This window comes from Eptesicus fuscus, chromosome 20 (genome assembly GCF_027574615.1).
Source record: "Eptesicus fuscus isolate TK198812 chromosome 20, DD_ASM_mEF_20220401, whole genome shotgun sequence".
NCBI classification, from domain to species: Eukaryota; Metazoa; Chordata; class Mammalia; order Chiroptera; family Vespertilionidae; genus Eptesicus; species Eptesicus fuscus.
Window position 1 is genome coordinate 30,878,393 of NC_072492.1, and position 20,215 is coordinate 30,898,607.

Genomic DNA, 20,215 nt, shown 5'->3' on the forward strand with positions numbered 1-20,215 from the left:
TCCAAACCACCCCAAGTGGTCTGAGGGCCTCGATGCCGCAGCCTGCACCCCTGACCCCTGACCCCCTGACCCCAGCAGCAGCTGGTAAATGCGTGTCCTTGGCCCTCCAGAAGGCATGGTGTAAGGAAGTGGGTGGGACAGTCGAGGAAGGGGAAGTCCTTGAGTGCCCAGACCTCCCCAGGGTGGGTGGTCAGTGCTGTCTGGCTGAGGCAGGATGGGCCGGCGGGCACCCGGGCCCCAGTAGGGGAGGAGGATGGGTTACCTGGGGCAAGACCAGGAGGGCCCCTCTGCATCTCTGTGCTCCCAGCACCCAGCACAGGCCTGGCCGCGTGTAAATGTTCGGTGGGTGAAGACACTCACCAGGCTCTGGCTTCTCAGAGAGGGAACTCGCAGCAGAGTGGCCCTGCTTTCCACGCGCCCTCCTGGGCGTCTTCCTACGAGTCCAACAAAGCATTTCCAGCCGGTGGAACCGGCCGCTGTTCTAAGGCCCAGCGAACCAGGAGGCCATCACTGCCCTTAGCCTGTGGGGCCCTGGGGTGGGGGTGGGGGGTTAGGAGAATGGCTGTGGTAACAGGCAGAGCTGCTCAGTGACAAGAGGAGCAGGAATGCTGTGCCGGTCGGTGGACCAGGCACTCTGCTCAGCATAGGAAAATGAGTGAGAGCATCCCTTCTCTCAAAAACATTCACGTGTAGTTGACGAACAGAGAGCAGACGGACAATTCAGTTGAATGTGTTTAAGGTTCCTGCCGCGGCACGTGTAAGAGCTGGGAAACGCTGTTTAAACAGGACACAATGAGGGCATTTTGAAATCGGGCCTTGGTGGATGAATAGGAGTCCAAAGTGCACAAGAGCGCTGGGCAGGCTGCGTCTTATCTTTTACCAGAACGGGGCTGAAGGGTCAAGTCGTGTAGGAACCCCACAAACCCTGGCCTGCGGACCGGCAGGCTGGGTTTCTCAGAACCAGCGCCCGGGCCCTGGAAGGACCTCGTTTCCTCATCCGTCAAATGGCAGACTAGCCCCTGCCTCTGAGCTCAGGGCGGGGAGGGGAGGTGTTCTAAGGCTGAAACGAGCTACAGGTGCACACGTGGCTTAGGGAACGTTTAAATGAGAATATGATTGGGGGAGTGGGGAGCAGAGAAACAGAAGACAGAGCTCCAGGGTAAAAGATGGGCGTCCTGAACTCAACGTCCAGGCCCAGCTCAAATGTCACCTCATAGACGTCTTCCTGGCTGTTCGCTCCCTCTCCCCCTCAGCACCCCCATCCCCCTGGTTTCCACCCCAAATGGGATTTCTCACACCCTGCCCCTGATAGCGGTCACCGGCAGAACGCCTCTCCTGCATGAGGGCGGGCCCGGGGGGGGGGGGGGGGGGCTAGCCTTACACACCCGGGGCGTGCGATTCACGTGCACTGAATGGAGCCTCAGCCTCAGACCCGAGGCTCCGAGAAGGACTTGCACGTGTAAGGGAGACGGCGTTCTGGCTGGGGGGTCAGAGGTCTCGCTGTGCTCCCCGCGCTGCCTCCAACGGTGCAGGAGCCCTGGGCACGGCTCAGGGTTGCTCTGGGCTTCAGTTTGCCTGAGGCGCTGGACCGGATGATGCCCAAGTTTCCACCCAACGGATGATCTATAGCCTGACGCTGCGATAGAATGAGCAGTGCGTGTGGCGGTTTACAGAAGGCTCTATAGTCTCTCCAAGGCACTCCTACACGCCCCCCCCCCGCCCCCCAACACACACACACCTAGAGACCTGCAGAAGCTTCTCAGGCAGAGCCGTTCCTGCACAGGCCTTTAAGCCTCTGCCTTGTACCCAAGCAGCACTCCGGCACACCTGGCCCCACCCTGGTGTCTAGACGCTCAGTGTCCCTCAGGTGGCAAGGCTGGACCCATTTGGAGGGAATTTTGATGGAGTCGCCGGGAACAGATGGCCAGGAGCGATGTCACCCCAGGCCAGTCACTGACCGCCTGCCTTTGGGCCTCAGTTGCCTCATCTGTGAAACGGCATATCAACCCTTGACGAGGTCACCTGTCAGTCAGCACGTGGCCAGGGCAGAGCTGAGCCGCAGCTTCTAGCTCCGAAGGGCAGGGCTTTTCTGAACTCACCTGTGACCTCTCAACTGCTCGGCAAAGCAAGTGCACCTGGAGCGGTCTCCACCTGCCCCACCTGTCCGCCTCTGTCCACCTGTCCACCTGTGGGCTCGGAGCCTCGCAGAAGACCCTTCGGAGGTCTCAGGAGTGAGATCCCAGGGGCCCAGTTTTCCTAGCCCCCCTTTACTTCTCTCTGACACCCCCTGGGCTCAGGCCCTTCTGTGCCCCCCGGTGAGTCTCCCTGGGCCAGTACCCGCTGAAGGAAGATAACCACAGCTCACTGTGTCCTGTCCCCACAGGCTGGAGGCAGAGCCCCCTCCCTCCCTTCCTCCCTCCCTCCTTCTCCGCCCCTTCTCTCAGCCCCCCCACCCCCACCCCTTCCTTCCTCCCAGTTCTCATCCTCCCTTCCTCCTCCCCAGGTCTGACCAGCCTGCTCTGCACCCCGCCTCCCAATTTGGCTGAAGGGGACAACCCTTCTCTCCCGCCCCCTCCCCTGCTCCACTCTGATCAACTCCACTTTCCTATGAAATTGAGAGCGGAAAAAAAACCCCTCATGCTCACAACACAACAAAAACAGGTTTAAACATTTTACAGGTTTCAACATTTTTCAGGCCGCCTTGTCACATCTTATCAGATCAGCCGGGAGCCGCAGGCCAGGCGCTCTGGGAGCCGCTTTGGAGAACAGAAGCTGTAACATTCCAGCCAGGCTCTGCCCCGCCCTCCGCTCCCCTCCCCGCCCTCCCTTCTTCTCCCCAAAGAAACACCCCACAGGGCTCCCCAGGATGGAGCGCAGGGCCCGTGCCTCCACCCCCTTCCCGGGGACTGGAACTCGGTCTTTGCCGACCCTTTAGCTTCGAGCCCGCCCACACCCTCCTCTCGCAGCCCCTCTGGGCTCTCAGGGGGTCTCCACTCCCCTCTGAGAGCCCTGGGAGCTGACCGGGGAGCAGGGGAGGAGGGGCAGAGCCCTCACAACACAGAAGCGGCCACTGGGCCAGCAGGGCCAGCGAGTTGTGTTGGAGATTTTAGGGAGGGAGAGGAAGATGAAGATGGGACCGCCCCCCCCCCCCCCCCCCCGCCCATGGCCAGTCCTCAGGGGCTGCTGCCCAAGGGGAGAGAATGCCTTTTTACTTCGGTTTCGGTTTTTTCAGACGTGTGGGTTTTCCTCAGCCTCGGCGCTGTGGACCCCTGGCCTGTAAAACCCCCTTTCCTCCACATCCACCCCAGCCTTTTCCTGCCACGCTCATGGTGACCATGACAGGTGACAGGGAAGAGTGGCCTCAGCCGCTGCTGGGGGGTGGGGGTCTGGTCAGGCTGGGAGGGCCACCCCTGTGCATGGCCGGGGACCGAGGCCCAGGTGCAGGGAGGAGGGTGAGCACAAGCGTGGAAGAGGCGAGGCGCCGCCGCGGGAAGGAAGAGCGAGGTGACTCACTCTGCCCAAGCATGTTGGCCACACGCCTCGGTGGGGCCTGAGGAGAATATCGGGGACCAGCAGCCAAACCCGGGCGCCTAATGCCAGCGTTGGCAGAGCCAGGCCGACCGACCTCCTCCTGCAGGGTTTCAGGAGAGCCCGCCCCACCTCTTGGCCTGCCGTTCCAGCCTGTGGGTGTGAGATCCTGGCCCCCGTCCTGTGCCCTCCCTCCCAGGGGAGCCCTGCATTCCTGGAGCCACCACTGGGTTCCCTCCCTGGGCACGTGGCAGCCAGCATTCCACCACGAGGCTCTGGGTTGTCTCTCCCTTTCCCGTGTGCCCGCTGCGGGAGATGAGGCCTCAGGTAGCCTTCTGTTCCCTCCAGGACAGAGGTTCCCAAATCTGAACTCCCGGCCTCTTTCTCTTGGGCCCCAGCTCTGTACCTCCAGCACACGGTGCCTGGAGGGCTCCCTGGTCCCACAAAATTCCCTCTCTTTGTTCCCAAACCTGTGTCACCTCCTAAGTTCCCTTTCTAGGTCTCATGTGGCCAATAGCTGCCCATCCTTATTCACTGCCTCCTCTCCGCTCCCAATGCCACTGCCCTAGACCTATGGCCACAGACGCTGGTGACCCAGGTGGGTGGTGCTCAGCCCCGGCTGCCCACTAGGCTCGCCCCAGACCAGGGGAGCCTGCCCCCCCGGGGGCTTGTGATGTGCAGCCAGGCCCGAGACGCCTTAGCCTCAACTGGCCTCCCCACTGCTTTCCCAGCCGGCGGTCTCTAGTGCTCTCCGGCCTGGTGGTCATTTGGGTTTTAAGTTACAAGGGCCTCAGGACCCTCTGTCACTCATTCACGGCACCCACGGCACCCAGACCTGAGAGGTGCTGCACAAGGGCTTGCTGGTCTGGTACTGACAGATGCCTCCTGATCTGGGTGCTCCATGGGTGCGGCTTAATCCACCTGCATGTTCCCAGGCCTGGCCCAACTCAGTCATCACGCAAATGTGTGTTGAGTGAACAGGCAGGGAAGGAATCTGTTTACCGGGAAAGATTTCAACCTGCTCTCCCAAGGGCTGGCACGTCCAGTCACTCCGCATGATTGCTGCCCTCGTGGGGCCCCAGTCTGCATGGCTGGGGCTGAATGAAGACGGCAAGTCCAGCAGCAGGCCTGAGCCACGCCGGGTTCAGACGCTCTTACAGTCGCTTCTCCATTGACTCCTGTCTGGACCCTGTGTCCCAGCTCAGCACGTGAACCCCTTCCACCTCACCCTATCCTTCCCTTCCCTTCTCTTCCCTTCTCGCACATAAACAAGGGTGCCCCTGGCCCGGCTGGAGACACACGAGAACCAGGTGGCCCAGCCATGCCTGCTGAGGGAATGACCCAGTGGCTGATGAGAAAGGTCCATAGAGATCTGCCTGCTCCTGTGATGGAAGGCCTCTGCTGGGGTATCTAGACCTGCTCTGTGGACCATGGGACCCCAGGAGCTCCTTTGGGCTCAGAAGCAACTCCCTCCCCGTGGCCTGCACTGAGACGGGTGCAGGGTTGGGGTGGGAAGTCATAGAGCTGTGCTCAGCACCCACGGGGCCCGTGTGCGCTCCGGGAAGGACCAGTGGACAGGCAACGAAAGATGGTAGCTTGTGAGTCATGACTTAGGTCCCTCCTCTCTTGCTGCGTCACAAGCACCCTGCGGAGACACCAGGGTGAGTGGCCCCAGGTCAGGACCTGTGGCCTCCCGTGTCAGGAGCGGCGATTGCCTCCAGACTCCGGGTTTCCGCTCTTTGGAAGCTCCAGGATTTCGGTGCCTCAGGGCCCACCAGGCCCTTCCCCTGGCCTGCCCTGCTGGGCACACGCCCCTGAACTAGTCAGGTTCCCCTTACCACCCGTCAGCCCGGAGTGGCCTCTTTACCTAAATGGGAAGGTAGTAGCCCTAAGTCTAAGGCCGATGCTTGGCTCTTTACTTCCTGCACATTTTTTCAAGCCTTTTCTTCCCCTTTTGTAAATGTCTATCTTGCCCTTGGCCAATGTGGGCCCCCTCTGAACCCAGGAAAATGGGAAGGACATCTGTCCAGGACTGTCCAGGAGCCAGCAGGTAGAGCACCAAACACGGGGCTATTTTAACATGAGGGCCACTCGGAGAGAGACAAGTGACCACTAAGGAGGTGGTTTCCAACTCCTTCCCTTTTCCAGTTCTCTCCCTCCCTCCTTCCCAGCCCCACGTCAGTCATTTTAAGAGACACTAATTCTTTGGGTTAGCAGTGTAAGGTGCCCTGTCTGGGACTGGCAGAGATGGTTATGCCTCACCGCAGGGAAAGGTGAGGGCAAGGGAACTATGACTCCATGAAAGACACAACTGGGGAGGCTTGACCATGGAGCTCACCCCGAGACTGGAGGGAGGAGTTCCGAAGCTGGTGGGGGTGTGTGTGGGGGGGTGAGGATGACAATCCCTTTCTGGGCCTCAGTCTTCCCATCTAGAGAAGGAAGGGATTAGACCGGTGGTTCTCAGATTGCATCCTGCAGAGGGGCCATGGTGAGGGTAAAGGTAAGGCTGAGGGATGGGGCTCTAGGCCCTTGGCCCCCCCCCCCCAACTTAACTATATTGAAGTGTACAATTCTGTGGCATCAAGTACATTTGCAGTGTTGTCCAATCATCAACACTATCTATTTCCAGAACTTTTCATCATACCAGACAGAAACTTTATACTCATTAATCAATACATTTCCCACCTCTTCCCCAGCCTCTGGTAACGTCTAGTCTATTTTCTGTCATTGTCAATTTGTCCATTCCAGGTACCCCGTATGAGTGGAATCATACAATATTTGTCCTTTGGTGACGGGCTTATTTCACGTAGCGCAATGTTGTCAAGGCTCACCTATGTTGTAGCGTGTATCAGAACTTCATTCCCTTTTATGGCTAATGTGGCACTGTGTGGATACATTGCATTTGTTTTTTATTCGTCTGTTGATGGACTCTTGGATTGCTTCCACCTTTGGGCTACTGTGAGTGCTGCGGCCGTGAACACGGGTGTACAGGTATCTGTTTGAGTCCCTACTGGCAATTCTCTTGGGTCTAAACCGAGGAGTAGACTTCCTGGGTCATGTGGTAACTCTGTGTTTCGCCTTTTGAAGAACAGGTTGCTCTTTTTGTCTGTTTTACTAAGTAGCTATAGGAGAGAAGGGGGGTGTGTATTTGGGATAAATGATTAACAATTAAGAAACATCCCGGATGACTCCTAAGGCCCACCCAATCTCTAAAATCCTACAATGTTGGGAGGGTCCAAGCTAAAAAATATAGACACGTTGGGGTGCAAGGGAGGCGACCTCACTGGTTGCAGAACTCCAACCTGAATGGTTCCTTAAAGGAAACATGGTGGGGCCAGCCCCGTGGGCACCCCCCAGGCACAGCCCACGGTCAGCCAGCAGCAGGGCGGGTCACTGCTGGGTGGGTGACGGAATCTGGGGGTCAACATTGCCAGCGTCTCGGCACAGGACACACGGCATGGGGCCCTAGGTGGTGTCTCACCGTACGTTACGTGCACCAGTCAGTTCAGCATCTACGCTGCCCTGAATTCTCTGGTTAAAAGTTTTAGCTCTGCTCTGTGCTCACCGTGCAGGCCCACCTTCAGCCCTCTGGGGACGGGAGGTGTGGCAGGGTCCAGGTGAGTAACCTGGGAGGAGTCTGATGAGTTGTGCTCAATATCTGATGAAGCCCAGCCTATGCGGAGAGGGGATGTTGCCTGAGAGGTTGACATGGAGGTCTCCCAAGCAGCCTGGTGCTGCGGGCACCTGCTGCCCACCCGCCTGGCGGCCTGTGTCTGTCCTTGGCCCAGCTACACGGTGGGTGGGTGGGTGGGGTGGAGGATGAGCTGTCTTTAGGGGAGGGTGGCAGTGCACTTGGGCAGGGCAGGGCCAGGAGCTGAGTATAAATAGCCCCTGCCCAGCTGGGAAGGCCTGGCAGTGCCCCTGCCCTCCCCCTCACCAGCTGCCAGTGCCAGGCGGGCCCTAGCTCCCCTGGGAGCCTCGCCATTGTCTCAGGTCCTGACTGTAGGAACTTCCTCAGCGGAACTGAGGAGTCTTGTTCTGTGTGGAGGTGGAACCTCCGGATGCCTGGAGGCCTGGGGAGTGGGGGTGAGGCTGCAAGATGGGGGTGAGCAGACTGGCCTGGGGAAGGGCTCGCTCCTTCATTCCCTCCCTTGAGAGTCAACATGTACCTACCATGTGCCTGGCCTTTTGGTAGACCAAATGTGCTCACGTCTCTATGTGCGTGTGCATGCGTGTGTGTGTGTGTGTGTGTGTGTGTGTGTGATGGAGGAGTGTTGTGTGTGTGTGTGTGTGTGTGATGGAGGAGTGTTTTGTGTGTGTGTGTGCGTGGGTGTGTGTGTGTGTGATGGAGGAGTGTTTTGTGTGTGTGTGTGTGATGGAGGAGTGGTGTGTGTGTGTGTGTGATGGAGGAGTGGTGTGTGTGTGTGTGTGTGTGTGTGTGTGTGTGTGTGTGTGTGTGTTGAGGGAGAATGGAAACACAGCCTCTAGCCTCAAGAAACTTACACTAGCGCAGCCAGAAGGAATAGGAAACAAATCGGCACTTGGAGATAAGAAGGCTTGAATAAGGTAGAGGCAGAATCCAGAGAGAGGAGGGGCTACCTGTGTGTGGAGCCCATGAAAGGCTTTGGATCGGAGGCGGCCCCGGACTGGGAGGTTGAAGGATGGGGAAGATGTTTGCCGGGCTCGGGCCGAGGGAGGCGCTCCAGGTGGAGGGCTCAGGGTGTGGAAGGCAGGCGGGCATGAAACAGCCGGGCTGCCAGCCACTCACAGCGGCCGGGACAAATCTAATCAAAGCCACTTCACTTACTTTGGTGCAAAGAATTGAGGAGAACGAGGCTCACTGTGTGACCTCCCCCACGCGATCGTGACCTTCAGTAATGGGGACAAGGAGCTGTGAGTTAAATTAGCCTGAACCTGTGGTGGCGGAATCTCAGACAGGAGTCCTGTGTGGGTAGTTGGCTCAGAGTCAGGGGTGGCAGGGCACGTTTGGGAGAGGGCAGCCATCCTGCGGAAATCAATCCCGCGGCCACAGCCTCCTTAGCCCAACACCAGCCCCGGGGAGCTAAACCCGCGTCCGCAGAGGCCCTGGCTAATTACTGGCAGGATGTCCAGATCGGAGCGGACACCCTTGAATGGAGCTTAGTGGGAACACCTGTACGCCCTGGCCCTTTGGGTCACCTTCCCCAGGCAGCCAGCTCGCACGTCTGCTTAGCCACCCCAGTGAGAACTGAACTGCCGGGCAAGGGGCCAGCTTTGCTGTGTTCCAAGCATCCTTCCAAGAGATGGATGGGAGAGGCCCTGAAAATGTGATGTGCTCTCTAAAGTCAGGGATGGGAGGGCAGGAGGAGTGAAGCCCATGGCGGGGCAGGGGGCAGACCAAGTGCTGGGTCCAGCCCCGAAACACAGGGTGACCACGACGAACACCATTTACTGAGCGCTTCCATGTGCCAGTGTTTCCTGGGGCTGAAACTTCCCACCATGTCTATTTTACAAATGAAGAAACGGAGGCACGGGACGGTTACGTAAATCGCTAGAGATCAACAGCTAGGAAACGGCAGCCTGGCTCCCAGCGACACAGTCGGTTGGATCGGGGCAGCACGAAGGAGACGGGGTTTGGTGGGACGAGGAAAGTGAACTCATCATCTCTGAGACCGGGCGATATTCTCAGAGGACGTTGCACTTGGAGTCAGACAAAACCAGGGTCTGAACTCTGGCAACTTCCTTCTGTAAGTCACCCAACTTCTCTGAGCCTCAGTCTCCTCATCTGTAAAATGGGATGACAGCACCGCCTCACAGAACTATTGTGAGGATTAAATGAGAGAAGTCCCTGGCATGTAAGTGCTAAATAAGTGGTTGCCATTATTATCGCTAGTGTTGAATATGAAAATCCGCTTGGGTTGTAGGAAGGACTCAGCCCGCAAGGGCTTGGTGACTCTCGGGGGAGTGAAAGGGACCAAGGCATCTCCGAGCGATGCCAGTTTCAGTGCCCAGTGCTCGGGGTTCTGCTGGACCGGGCAGGCTGCCTAGGACCCGTGGGAGTGAAACCAGGAAGCAGGGAGCCCCTTGGAGGGTTGGGGTGAGGCCCAGCCTCGCCAAGTGGAAATGAAGCGCCAGCAGGGGCTTCCCCACCCGTCAGCACCCCTTCCGTGCAGTGGCAGCCAGCTAACCAGGCTCCACACATCCGGTTGTATGGCCTTGGGCAAGTCACTTCTCTCTGGGGCCTCTGCTTTCTCATCTGTGTAATGGGCTTCACCCTCTCCTAGGGCTTCTCCCATAGGTTCTGGTTCTGATCCAGGGCTCAGCCTCCCACTTCGTTTGAGGGTACCCAGGCCTGCAGAGGTGCCGACAGGTGCAAGGCAAAGGCTGGGAGGAGGAGGAAGAAAAGTAATGGGGGAGGAGGAGGAAGGATCCTGAGTGCCCCTCGGGCCCCGCTTTCATCTCTCTGGGTAGAGGCAGGCTGGAGCCTTGGGAACCCGGCGCGGCTGGTGAGCAGACCAATAAATGGGGAGCGACGTTGGGCAACCCTCCTGGTGCCAGAGGTGATGTGGGACAGGCCGGCCCAGGTTAGAGTGTGCAGAGGGACGGGAGGCCAGGCTCCTGGAGAGCGTGGGCCCTGCAGGGCCAGCCCACACCTCCAGGGTCAGGCAGGGACCGAGGCACCTGCGGGGGGAGACCGGGGAGCACTCTGGCCAGAGGGGAGGGACGCCGAGGCTGGGAATTGGGTGCCAGGCCTCCCTGTGCTGCTCTGGGATAGTCAGGGACTAGGCCAGGCTACGGGGAGGGCGGGCAATCACCGCCATCCTCATGGCCAAACACAGCTGTGGCCGCGGGGTGGCAGCGCCCTCTATCCTGCCTCAGCTCCCCTCTCCAGCTGTCCCCATATAGGGCTTTGGGTCCTAAGAGGGGGGAGTGAGAAAGGCCTGGGCTTCTTCCCAGGGGGGCCTTGCTCCTGAGCCTCCCTCAGGATGTCGCTCTGCTGGGCCACCTGCGCTGAACCCTGGCTCATTACCCTCCCCAGTGACTGGGGGGCTGCTGGGGCAGGGCTGGACGTGCTGGTTAAATGCACACGGAGAGGCAGCCTGAGCGGAGGGGAGGGAGGCTCGACTCTGACACTTGGCAGGTCTGCAGATGGGCAGCTTACTTAGCTCCCTGGCCTCAAGTTTCCTCATCTATGAACTGGGACGATGACAGTGTGAGGATTACATAATGGGAGCAGTCAGAACCAGCCCAGCACGTAATAAGCAGTAGCGATTTGATCACCATTGTTAGCACGCTAACCTGTTCGTAACCATAAACAAGGCAGGGCAGGAGCGGGCAACCTGCAGGGCCCTGTCAGGTGCTGTGGGCATGTGCCCATCAGAGGCCTCTGGGCTGACCCGCTCCCTCCCGCCCGGGCATGGATGGGCTCAGTGTTGAGGCCCAGGGTGCAGACAGGCCAGGCCTGCAGCCACCCCACCCCTGGGGGCCGAGGCGGGCATTGCCCGGAAGGAAGGGTGGCACAACTGCATCGTCCCATGGGCACTGGAGTCGGACGGCACGGGGTCCAATGAGCAACTCCTTAGCGGTTCTGTGGTCCGGGCTCGGTTCTCAACCTGCAAGGCTAAGCCATCGAGCGCGGGGCTGCTCTAACCGCCCCTCCTAGGTCACAGGGTGATTATAAGGATTCAGTCAGGCAAAGCCCAGGAACAGACTCAGCCCAGGGCCCGGCACAGGGGAATTCAGGAATAGCCATCTCTGTGCTAAGTCCGCCCTGTGGGCCGCCCTTCCTTCTCTTTAAAAGAGCTTGGTGTTCAAGATCTAGAAATGGCTCATAAATGGTACCATCCAAACTCCAGACCTGGTCCGCCAATCCCTCTCCCAGAATTAATTAAAAAGTAGGTAAGTGGGGGCCGCCTCACCCCCCTGAACACTGAGCCCAGAGCCAGCCCAGGGTGGTGCCCATCACGAGCCCGTAGTAAGAGCTGTTAAATGGCGGCGCTTGGTTCATCCTGTGTCTGGTCCAGAAAGCTTTTTTGTGGTATTTCCCCATCTGCCCGGGGTCTTCTGGACCCATCCACCATCACTGTGTGTGTCAACTCCCTGTGGGGACGGAGGCTTCCCTGCTTTTTCTGAGCTGGGGCTGGGGGTCCTCCTCCTGTTAGGTGTGGGTTCCTTTCCATGGGTCATCGACAGTCTCATGTGGCCCCCAAAACCTAGACTCCCTGGGAGGTTGCCCAGACCAATCCCTTCCATGCCCTTCAGGGAAACGAGTCCAGAGCCTGGGAGGGACTTGACCTGGGCCCCAATACCATCCTTGCAGTCCCTGGTTCATTCATGGAATTGCAGTGGTCCCCAAGGGTGCCCACAGGAGGTTTCTGCTGGCCCCCATGCCCTTGCACGTGGGACATGTCCACGTCAGAGGGCTGACTTTGCCTGGATCAGAGCTCTGCCCACCGAGGGCAGCATCCAGGTGCCAGGTTTCTCGGGGCCTGTGCTGCTCTACCTGCCCTGCAGGGCTATTGAGGGCGAAATGGTGCCCGCGATGGGCTCTGTGCTTTGTGCCTGCAGTGCCACTGTCCTCTGTGTGCCCACAGGTCCCTGGCCCTGGGCCAGCAGTACACGTCCCTGGGCTCGCAGCCTCTGCTCTGCGGCTCCATCCCAGGCCTGGTCCCCAAGCAACTGCGCTTCTGTCGCAATTACATCGAAATCATGCCCAGCGTGGCGGAGGGCGTGAAGCTGGGCATCCAGGAGTGCCAGCACCAGTTCCGGGGCCGCCGCTGGAACTGCACCACCATAGACGACAGCCTGGCCATCTTTGGGCCCGTCCTGGACAAAGGTATTGTCTCTGGGCCCACTAGGAGGGGTGGGGAGGTGGGGGAGACCCTCAGGATGAAGTGACCCTTCCATCTCAGGGTGCCTTAGCTCTGAGCCAGGGTCCCCAGGGGAGAGTGATAAAGCTGGTCACGACCTGGGGCCTCCACAGAACACGGGTCAGGTCCTTCTCTGGACCGACCCAAGCTGTCACCATGGCTGCCACACCATCCCAGGCGCTGCTGGGGGCTGGGCAGCCTTGAGATGCTCTAGGGTCCCGCCTTCCTTCCCCCTCAGCCTCCACTGCGGGGCCCAGCTTTGATGTGGACACATGTGACATTTCCCCCAGGCTGTGTGAAGTGCTATGCAAATGTAGCTTTTGGGGGGGGGGATAGGGCGGGGGCATTGTCACCCCTATGCCCCTCCCATTTAGAAAGTTCTAGAGCTGAGAAAGCTGCTTGGTGCCGGTGGCACTGCACCGCTCCCAAGAGCTTCCGTGAGAACCTTCTGCTGGACCCACCCCCCTGCAAGCTGGACATGCCCTTGGATTGTGGAGGGGCCAGAGCGAGCGCTGGCCTCCGGGGCACTGCCCAGCCACCGTGCCACCTGGGAGTCTAACTGGCTGCACTGGAGTCACACAGCTGGCCTTAGGACAGGGAGGCCCCTGATGGGAGGGGTAAGGGGACAACTGCTCCCTAGAAGAAGGGACTTCGGGCCGGGTGAGCTCTGGCCTGAAGATGGGCGCCGCTCGGAGAAACTGCAGATCTGGGAATGTAATGCTCCCAGCTGGCCTTGGGGCCACCACCCCTTTCACAGCAACTTGAATCCTCCCACCATCAACCAGCCTTTGCCACCCCAACCATGAGCCCGGCCCTCCCTCCTTTTAGGGGAGCTGCATTTACAGCCAGAAAGAAAAGGAATCTAAAGAGGAAGGAAGGAAGGAAGGAAGGAAAGAAGGGAGAGAGGGAGGGAGGGAGGGAGGGAGGAAGGAAGGAAGGAAGGAAGGAAGGAAGGAAGGGAGGGAGGGAGGGAGGAGGGAGGGAATCTGAAAGCCTGGAGGGTCTTGGGGAGGGGGGGCAGGTGTTGGCAGGGAATGGTGGGTGAGGCTGACCCCCCCAACCCCCATTTCAGAGCGCGGTCCGCCTTCACCTGGGCCTCGGGTTCGCCTCAGTCCGATCCACAGGCTATTGTCAGGGGACCCAAGGGCAATTAGCGAATCAATGGAGGATGATTCTGTTTACGCTGCTGTTCCCAAAGCTAATTATTGCTTGTTTACACAAAAGGTTTGGCCTCTAATTGGGGCCAAGTGGCGGCGGTTTTCATTTCCAACCTGATCTCGCTGGCGTGTCAGTCTGTCCGCCTTCCGGGGCCCCACCTCGGCCCTGATCACACCGCCCGGCGTCTAGACGCGGCCCCGAGCGCGCGCCTCCCTCCGCCGGCCCTGCGCCGCTCGGGGTGTCCGCGGGCCACACCGGCCCGGCTTACCGCCGTTCACGCCGGCGTTGCACGGTTTACACACCGGCGTGGGTTCCACAACATGCCTGCGCCTCGGACTTGCAGGAGGGCAGTTTGGTGCGAGGGCAGGGGAGTCGGTCAGAGACTCGGGGACTCTGATGGAGGCTAAGAAGCCTCCGGGAAGAGGACCCCCGCGCGCACACGCGCCGGGGTCCGGAGCCGGGCCGCCCCCGCCCCGCTGGGCGGGCCGCCGGGGGTGAACCTCGGCCGCCGCTCGGCGCCCCGGGCGCGCACCTTCCGCGGAGCCGGACGCCCCAGGGCGGGGTCCTAGGAGCGGGGGCCGGGGGCGGGGCGGGGGCGCCGGGGTCACCGGCCGGAAGGCCAGCCCGAGAGCGCTCTCCCCGGGCGGGGCCGAGGGCGGGCACCCCGAGGGGTTAGGCGGCTTGAAAAGGGCTGAGCGCCGCCCCCCACCGCGCGGCCCGGCCCCGCGCCCGCTGCGGCCGCCGCGCCATTCACACGCCCTCTGGCCATTCGGCGCGGCGCGGGGGCGGGGGGCGCCGCTTCAATGGGGATTTCGCGGGCCGGCGCCGGGGCTGGGGGCGCGGCCCGGCCGCGGGAGCCGCCCGTTGCTACGCGGTGGCGGCCGGCCCGGCGGCCCGGGCCCGGCGGCCGTATTATGCGGGTAATGCGGTGTGACACCGCGCGAACAAAGGCGGATTGAGCGGCCCAGCGGGCCCCGCCGGACGGGGACCGGCACAGCGGGGCTGTCAGCGCCGCTCCCAGGCTAATCCCCGCCCCGCCCCCGCGCCCCCGCGTCCCCGCCGCTGGGAACCGAGCGCGGCCCGGGGTCTGGGCGCCGCCGCCGCCGCGAGAGGCCGCGAGCCCGGCCGGAAGCGAGGCCCCGGCTCTCGCCGCCCCCGAACCCGGGCGCTGATGGATGGGAGGAGGCTGGGATGGGGATGGGGATGGGGGCGGGGGACCGGGTTGGAGCCAGGGCGCAGAGCCGCAGGCCGGGCCGCCCCCTGGCCGCCGTCCCCCTGGCTGCACGTTCCCACTCGGGGCGCGGGGACGGGCCCTCCCAGGCAGGTGGCCTGCGGGGCGCGGGGCCTGGAGAGTGGCCACCAGGGGACAGAGGCGCCCTGGTCTGCCGAGCTGGTTCCTCCTCGGCGCTCGGGACGGGGCCTGGCGCCTAGGCCGGCCCTGGCGCCCTGCGAGGCCGAGGACAGGTCACGCCCCTGCTGTGGGTCCGTCGCCGAAAGGAGCGGGTTGGACCGCGTGCCTTCCGGTCGTTAGTCTGTGTCTGGGGCCGGGCCGCTCCGACCGCCTGCCTCCGGGGTGATGTAGCCCCCGGAGGGAAGGATCTGGTGCCCACGGAGCGCCCAGAGGGTCATTACAACGAGGTTGGGGAACATCCCCGAGCAGCTCTCTCTTCGCTGGACCCTGTCCTCTCCTCCCAGGAGGGACCTGGCCGTCTCAGCCCCAAACCTTGGCCAGCCACCGCCCTCCGGGGCAGGAACGCTGGCGGCGGACGGGTCGTTCCCTTTCTGTGACGAGGGAAACTGAGGCTCAGAAAGGAGAGGGTCTGCCCGGGTGGGAATGGGCGGGCTGGCTAGGTCAGGCTGCAGGCTCCCAGGACGGTGCTGGGGTCTGGGGTCTGGGAAGACGGAGGGCAGGGGGTCTGGGGCTAGGGCCGGGCAGGGCCGCCCCATCTCTTAAGCAACCTGCGAGCTCTGGTTTCCACCCGGTTCTAACCGGCTCCCTCTGCCCGGTGTTGGGCTCTGGTTTAACCAGTCAGTGGCCCTGCCCTCAGTTTGCGCATCCATAAAGTGGGGATACCCTCTTCCCCCAGCACCCCCGCCCCCACCCCCGCTGGCCTGGCTGGGGGGTGGAGGCAGGGCAGCCAAGTCCCAGGACTGGCCTAAGCGATGCTTCCCACCCCCCCCCCCCCCCCCCCCTGCAGCCACCCGCGAATCGGCCTTCGTGCACGCCATCGCCTCGGCCGGCGTGGCCTTCGCGGTCACGCGCTCCTGCGCAGAGGGCACCTCCACCATCTGTGGCTGCGACTCCCACCATAAGGGCCCCCCCGGCGAGGGCTGGAAGTGGGGCGGCTGCAGCGAGGACGCCGACTTCGGGGTGCTGGTGTCCCGGGAGTTCGCGGACGCCCGCGAGAACCGACCGGACGCGCGCTCGGCCATGAACAAGCACAACAACGAGGCGGGCCGCACGGTGAGCCGCAGCTGCCCTGGTGGCCCTCCCAGCCCTGCCCCAGCCCCTCCTGCCTCCACCCCTTCCGCAGCCCTGGTGCGTCCGGGGCTCCCCGCTCTGCCCCTTTCCCCTGGCCCCCCGCCCCCGCCCAGTCACCCCGTCTGTTCACCCTCCTTTAGCCTCGGTCTGGCCCCGGTCGCCGCCGCCTGGGGACGCGCCAGGCGGAGTGTGGTGGCCCCTGCGCAGGCCCCGCAGCCCGTGCTGTGCGTCTGGGCAGCCTGTAGGCCTGTGGGCCCGGCTTTGCTCTCAGCTTCCGCCCCTTCCCGCGGTGGGTTGCCTTGGGGTCAGTCTGGGGGCCAGCTGCTGCTTCTCTTCCCCAGACCATCCTGGACCACATGCACCTCAAGTGCAAGTGCCACGGGCTGTCGGGCAGCTGCGAGGTGAAGACCTGCTGGTGGGCCCAGCCCGACTTCCGCGCCATCGGCGACTTCCTCAAGGACAAGTACGACAGCGCCTCGGAGATGGTGGTGGAGAAGCACCGCGAGTCGCGCGGCTGGGTGGAGACCCTCCGCGCCAAGTACGCGCTCTTCAAGCCGCCCACCGAGAGGGACCTGGTCTACTACGAGAACTCCCCCAACTTTTGCGAGCCCAACCCCGAGACGGGCTCCTTTGGCACCAGGGACAGGACTTGCAACGTCACCTCCCATGGCATCGACGGCTGCGACTTGCTCTGCTGCGGCCGCGGCCACAACACGAGGACGGAGAAGCGGAAGGAGAAGTGCCACTGCATCTTCCACTGGTGCTGCTACGTGAGCTGCCAGGAGTGCGTCCGCATCTACGACGTGCACACCTGCAAGTAGGGAGCCAGGTAGGGTGGCGGGGTGGGAGGCTGGGGGATGGGGGGAGGGGGGCCTTGCTGCAGGGACCTGGCTTTGCCCATCTCTGCCTGACCACCCTGTTCTAGTTCGCAGCGACCCGAGACACAAGTCCCCGAGTGTGTGCTCTTGATCTTGAGGCTGCGAGCAGTTGGTTAAAATTCTTGTACCTGGTTAGTTAATTATGAGCCAGGTCAAATTTTTTGTCCAGCCACTGGCTCTCATTACTGAGCACCTGTGGAGACAGAGGAGGGACACTGTGGGGTTGGAAGCTGGAGACCTGACCTCTGGGGCCAACTTTGCCCCTAACTTCCTGTGCCGCCACTTCTCTCGGCCTGTTTCCTTGCTGTGAAGTAAGGAGGTTAAAATACGTGAGACAGTAGGCCGAAAAGTCTCCTCTAAAACCCTGGGGCAGAGTCCTTCGGCACCCACCTTGAACTTCGAGGGCAAGTCTTTGCACAGGCGTAAACCCTACCAACCTCAGGGAGGTGGGTGGGGGGAAGCTGTGTATAAGCCCATATCCTGACACATCTGAAGCTTGGGTGGAGTGGGTGCACTCTCATGGAGTTTATGGATGGTGATGGGGAGGAGGAAGGAGTCAAGTTCAGAGTGATGGTGGTGAGTAATCAAGGGATCAAAGGCTGGTGGATTATGCTGCCAAGCTTCCCAGAGGTGGCCGGCGTGGGAGACCGTGTGCCTGGCTCAGACCCATCGGTCCCAGATAGGGCCTGATGGAGGCAGGGTGGTCCTGGAGTCCTGGAGGTGCAATGTTCTGAGGCCAATATGCCCGTTCTCCCTTTTCTCTGCCCTGAGGAGGAGCCGAATATACAAAGGCATGAACCCCGGGATTGCTCCCGCCACTTGTGGGACCCAGACAAGACAGTCTTTACACCCCTGTCTCCTCATCTGTCACCCTCCCTAGAGGCGCTATGAGGAACACAGGAAGGACCCTGGGAACAGTGACTGGTTCATGGCAGAGGTTGCCTGCCCGGGTCATTGCTGGCTGGGGCTGTGTCAAGGGAGGGCACTCCACTGGGCCCTGTGGTTCCACACAGGGCACCTCGGGGCTGGGGTGCTTGCTTGTGCTGATGGGACTGGGGGGAACCCGACATCATGGGGAGAGTTCTGGTTGAGGGGTGACTTAACCAGTCCATCTGGGAAGCCCCTCTGTGTAGCTGAAGTCAGGGACAGTCTAGGAGGGTGGTTCCCATCCCACTGCTTACCAGCCGTGGAACCTTCCACCCGTTTCCTCATCTAGGCAGAGGTGGTGATAATGGGAGCCTGGCAGAAGCTTTATGAGGCTCAAATGAGCTAAGAGGTGTGACCACTTACTAATAGAAAGTGCTAAATGCCATCAGGGAGTGTGACATGAGTGGTCACCGAGCAGTGACACGGTGTCATCACTTGGGCAGGTCCATTTACTGCCTTTCCCAATGATAGAAGAAAAGTCCGCAAGCGACAGAGAACGCACAGGCTCCCTGTGGCCTGCCAAGGTGGAAGGAATGTTTGAAAGCACAGTGGCCAGCCTCCTCTGATGTCCACTATGGCCAGAGGCAGCAGTGTCCCCACTATCCATCAGGACATGGCTCTGGCATTCACAGAGGGGGCTGTACCTGCCAGGTTCCTCCCAGTCTCTATACAAGACAGATTCCTGCATTAGCGTAATTACCTGCTACAGGCTTCCTGTCGCCCAGGCCCCAGCTAGGCGGCGAGGGAGATAGGATCTGGATCCAGTCAGTGGATGCTAAAGCCCTACTGTTCCTGTAGGGCACACTCCCTTCCTCAGTGGTGGACCCCAAGTATAGGAGGGAGCAGGGAAAAGTCACTCCAGGTCCCCATTACCTCCAAGTACAAGAAAAATGTTGAGCTCTCCTGTCATCAGCCTGTGATCTTTGCACCCTTATGGGTGGTCTCCCTGGGAAAGCAATTATGTTTCTAATTCTTCCTCTTTATTTCCCAAGGGGCGCTGGGAACGGTGAAGCGTGCGGCTGGGCAGATTCACTGAAGTCCTGAGCAGGACCTAAGCCAGCTCAGCCCTCAGCATCCGACAGCAAGGAATCCGGACTGTTGCCAGATGCACGTGTGGTAAATTGCCTGGACCCAACCGCCCGCTGACTGGGAGGCCTTCCTCCCTCTCTCATCTTAAGTTTCTCACCCGACTCTGGATGGTGTATGGTGTTTAAAGAAGGGGCTTTCTTTTTAGTTCTCTGGGGTCTGATAGGAACAGATCCGAGGCTTATCTTTGCACATGTTAAAGAAAATAAAAATGGAAAACCATTTCTACTCCGGTGGAACAGGCTGGGCTAATGTGAGCTCTTTGCCTGGTGATATGGACATCAGCATGGGCAAGACTGTTTGCAGACCGCTTCTCATGGGGACGTCCCAGGATGCTGGGAGGTGGGAGTTACGAAGTAGGACAGACCCCGGCAGTCTCCTTTTCTCTGCCTACTCCCATTCAAATTGATACACTTTCACGAGCTGATAAAAGCCATAGGTCTAGTGAGGACGAAGTGGTAGGGAGGCCCGAGGCAATTGTGAGAGTGGGGTTTCGTTTTGAAGAACTAGTTCTAGGTTGCCCTGGTAAGCTGTTTGAAGAGCAGCAGTGTGTTCTCAGCCTCGTTTTCTCCTCAATGCTGTTCTGCACCAGAGGCTCTTGTGAACTGCAGTCAGATCTCAAAATCTTTTTCTACCTTTCTGCAGTTTCCACCATGAATGCAGTACTTTTAATTTTTTTTTTTTTTGTAGTGGATGTTGTAAATAGGTTGTGTATGGGGGGAGGGGAGAGAACAAGCCTTCTCCAGCCCGAATGGCTTCCTAAAGAAAAGAGTGGTATCTTTGGAAGAGGCCGCTCAATCCCCTCCAGTCCTGCTCACCTGCAGATTCTCCATCAAAACAACACCAGGTGAGCAGTTGGCCACCTTAGTATAAATGAGACAGACAAAGGGCCAGTGAGAGAAGAGCAGTCTATTCCTGAAGTTCCAGTTTTGAGACCAGTAGATGGGGAGGGTAAAAACGAGTCCTCATTTCCTCTCCAGTAAGGACATGTCTTCCTGCATCCTGTTCTTTCTTTGGCCCGAGTGAGTTCTGAGTTCTCTAAGGCAGAGCTTCTGGCCTCACCTGCAAGCTGATAAGCATCAACCCGAGCAGTACTGAGGGTGAGGATTAGGTGTTCAAAGGGGGCAAGCAGTCACCTGCTCCTTTGGGAAAAGCGCCCCCAGCTGAGTTCTCTCTGATCCACAGTGGTCCTCTGGGGGATCCTAGAGGAAGCTAGCAAAACGGAGGCAAACGGAGCTGATAGGATGGACCAATCCAACAGCTCGGTCTTAAGGAGAACCAGAAGGAGGTGCAGCAGGGGTAGAGTG

General features: G+C 60.4%; 1 protein-coding gene across 1 annotated transcript in view; it reads left to right on the forward strand.

Moving 5' to 3' along the window:
- The window catches only part of WNT3 (Wnt family member 3), a 39,882-nt gene extending 20,752 nt beyond the window's left edge, over positions 1-19,130 (forward strand). The window contains exons 2-5 of the mRNA XM_008149476.3: positions 12,102-12,343; positions 15,734-15,999; positions 16,359-16,846; positions 18,815-19,130. Of these exons, the coding sequence (XP_008147698.1) occupies positions 12,102-12,343; positions 15,734-15,999; positions 16,359-16,838 (988 nt within the window). The 3' untranslated portion in view covers positions 16,839-16,846; positions 18,815-19,130. The remainder of the gene's footprint in view (positions 1-12,101; positions 12,344-15,733; positions 16,000-16,358; positions 16,847-18,814) is intronic.
- The last annotated feature ends 1,085 nt before the right edge of the window (positions 19,131-20,215 follow it).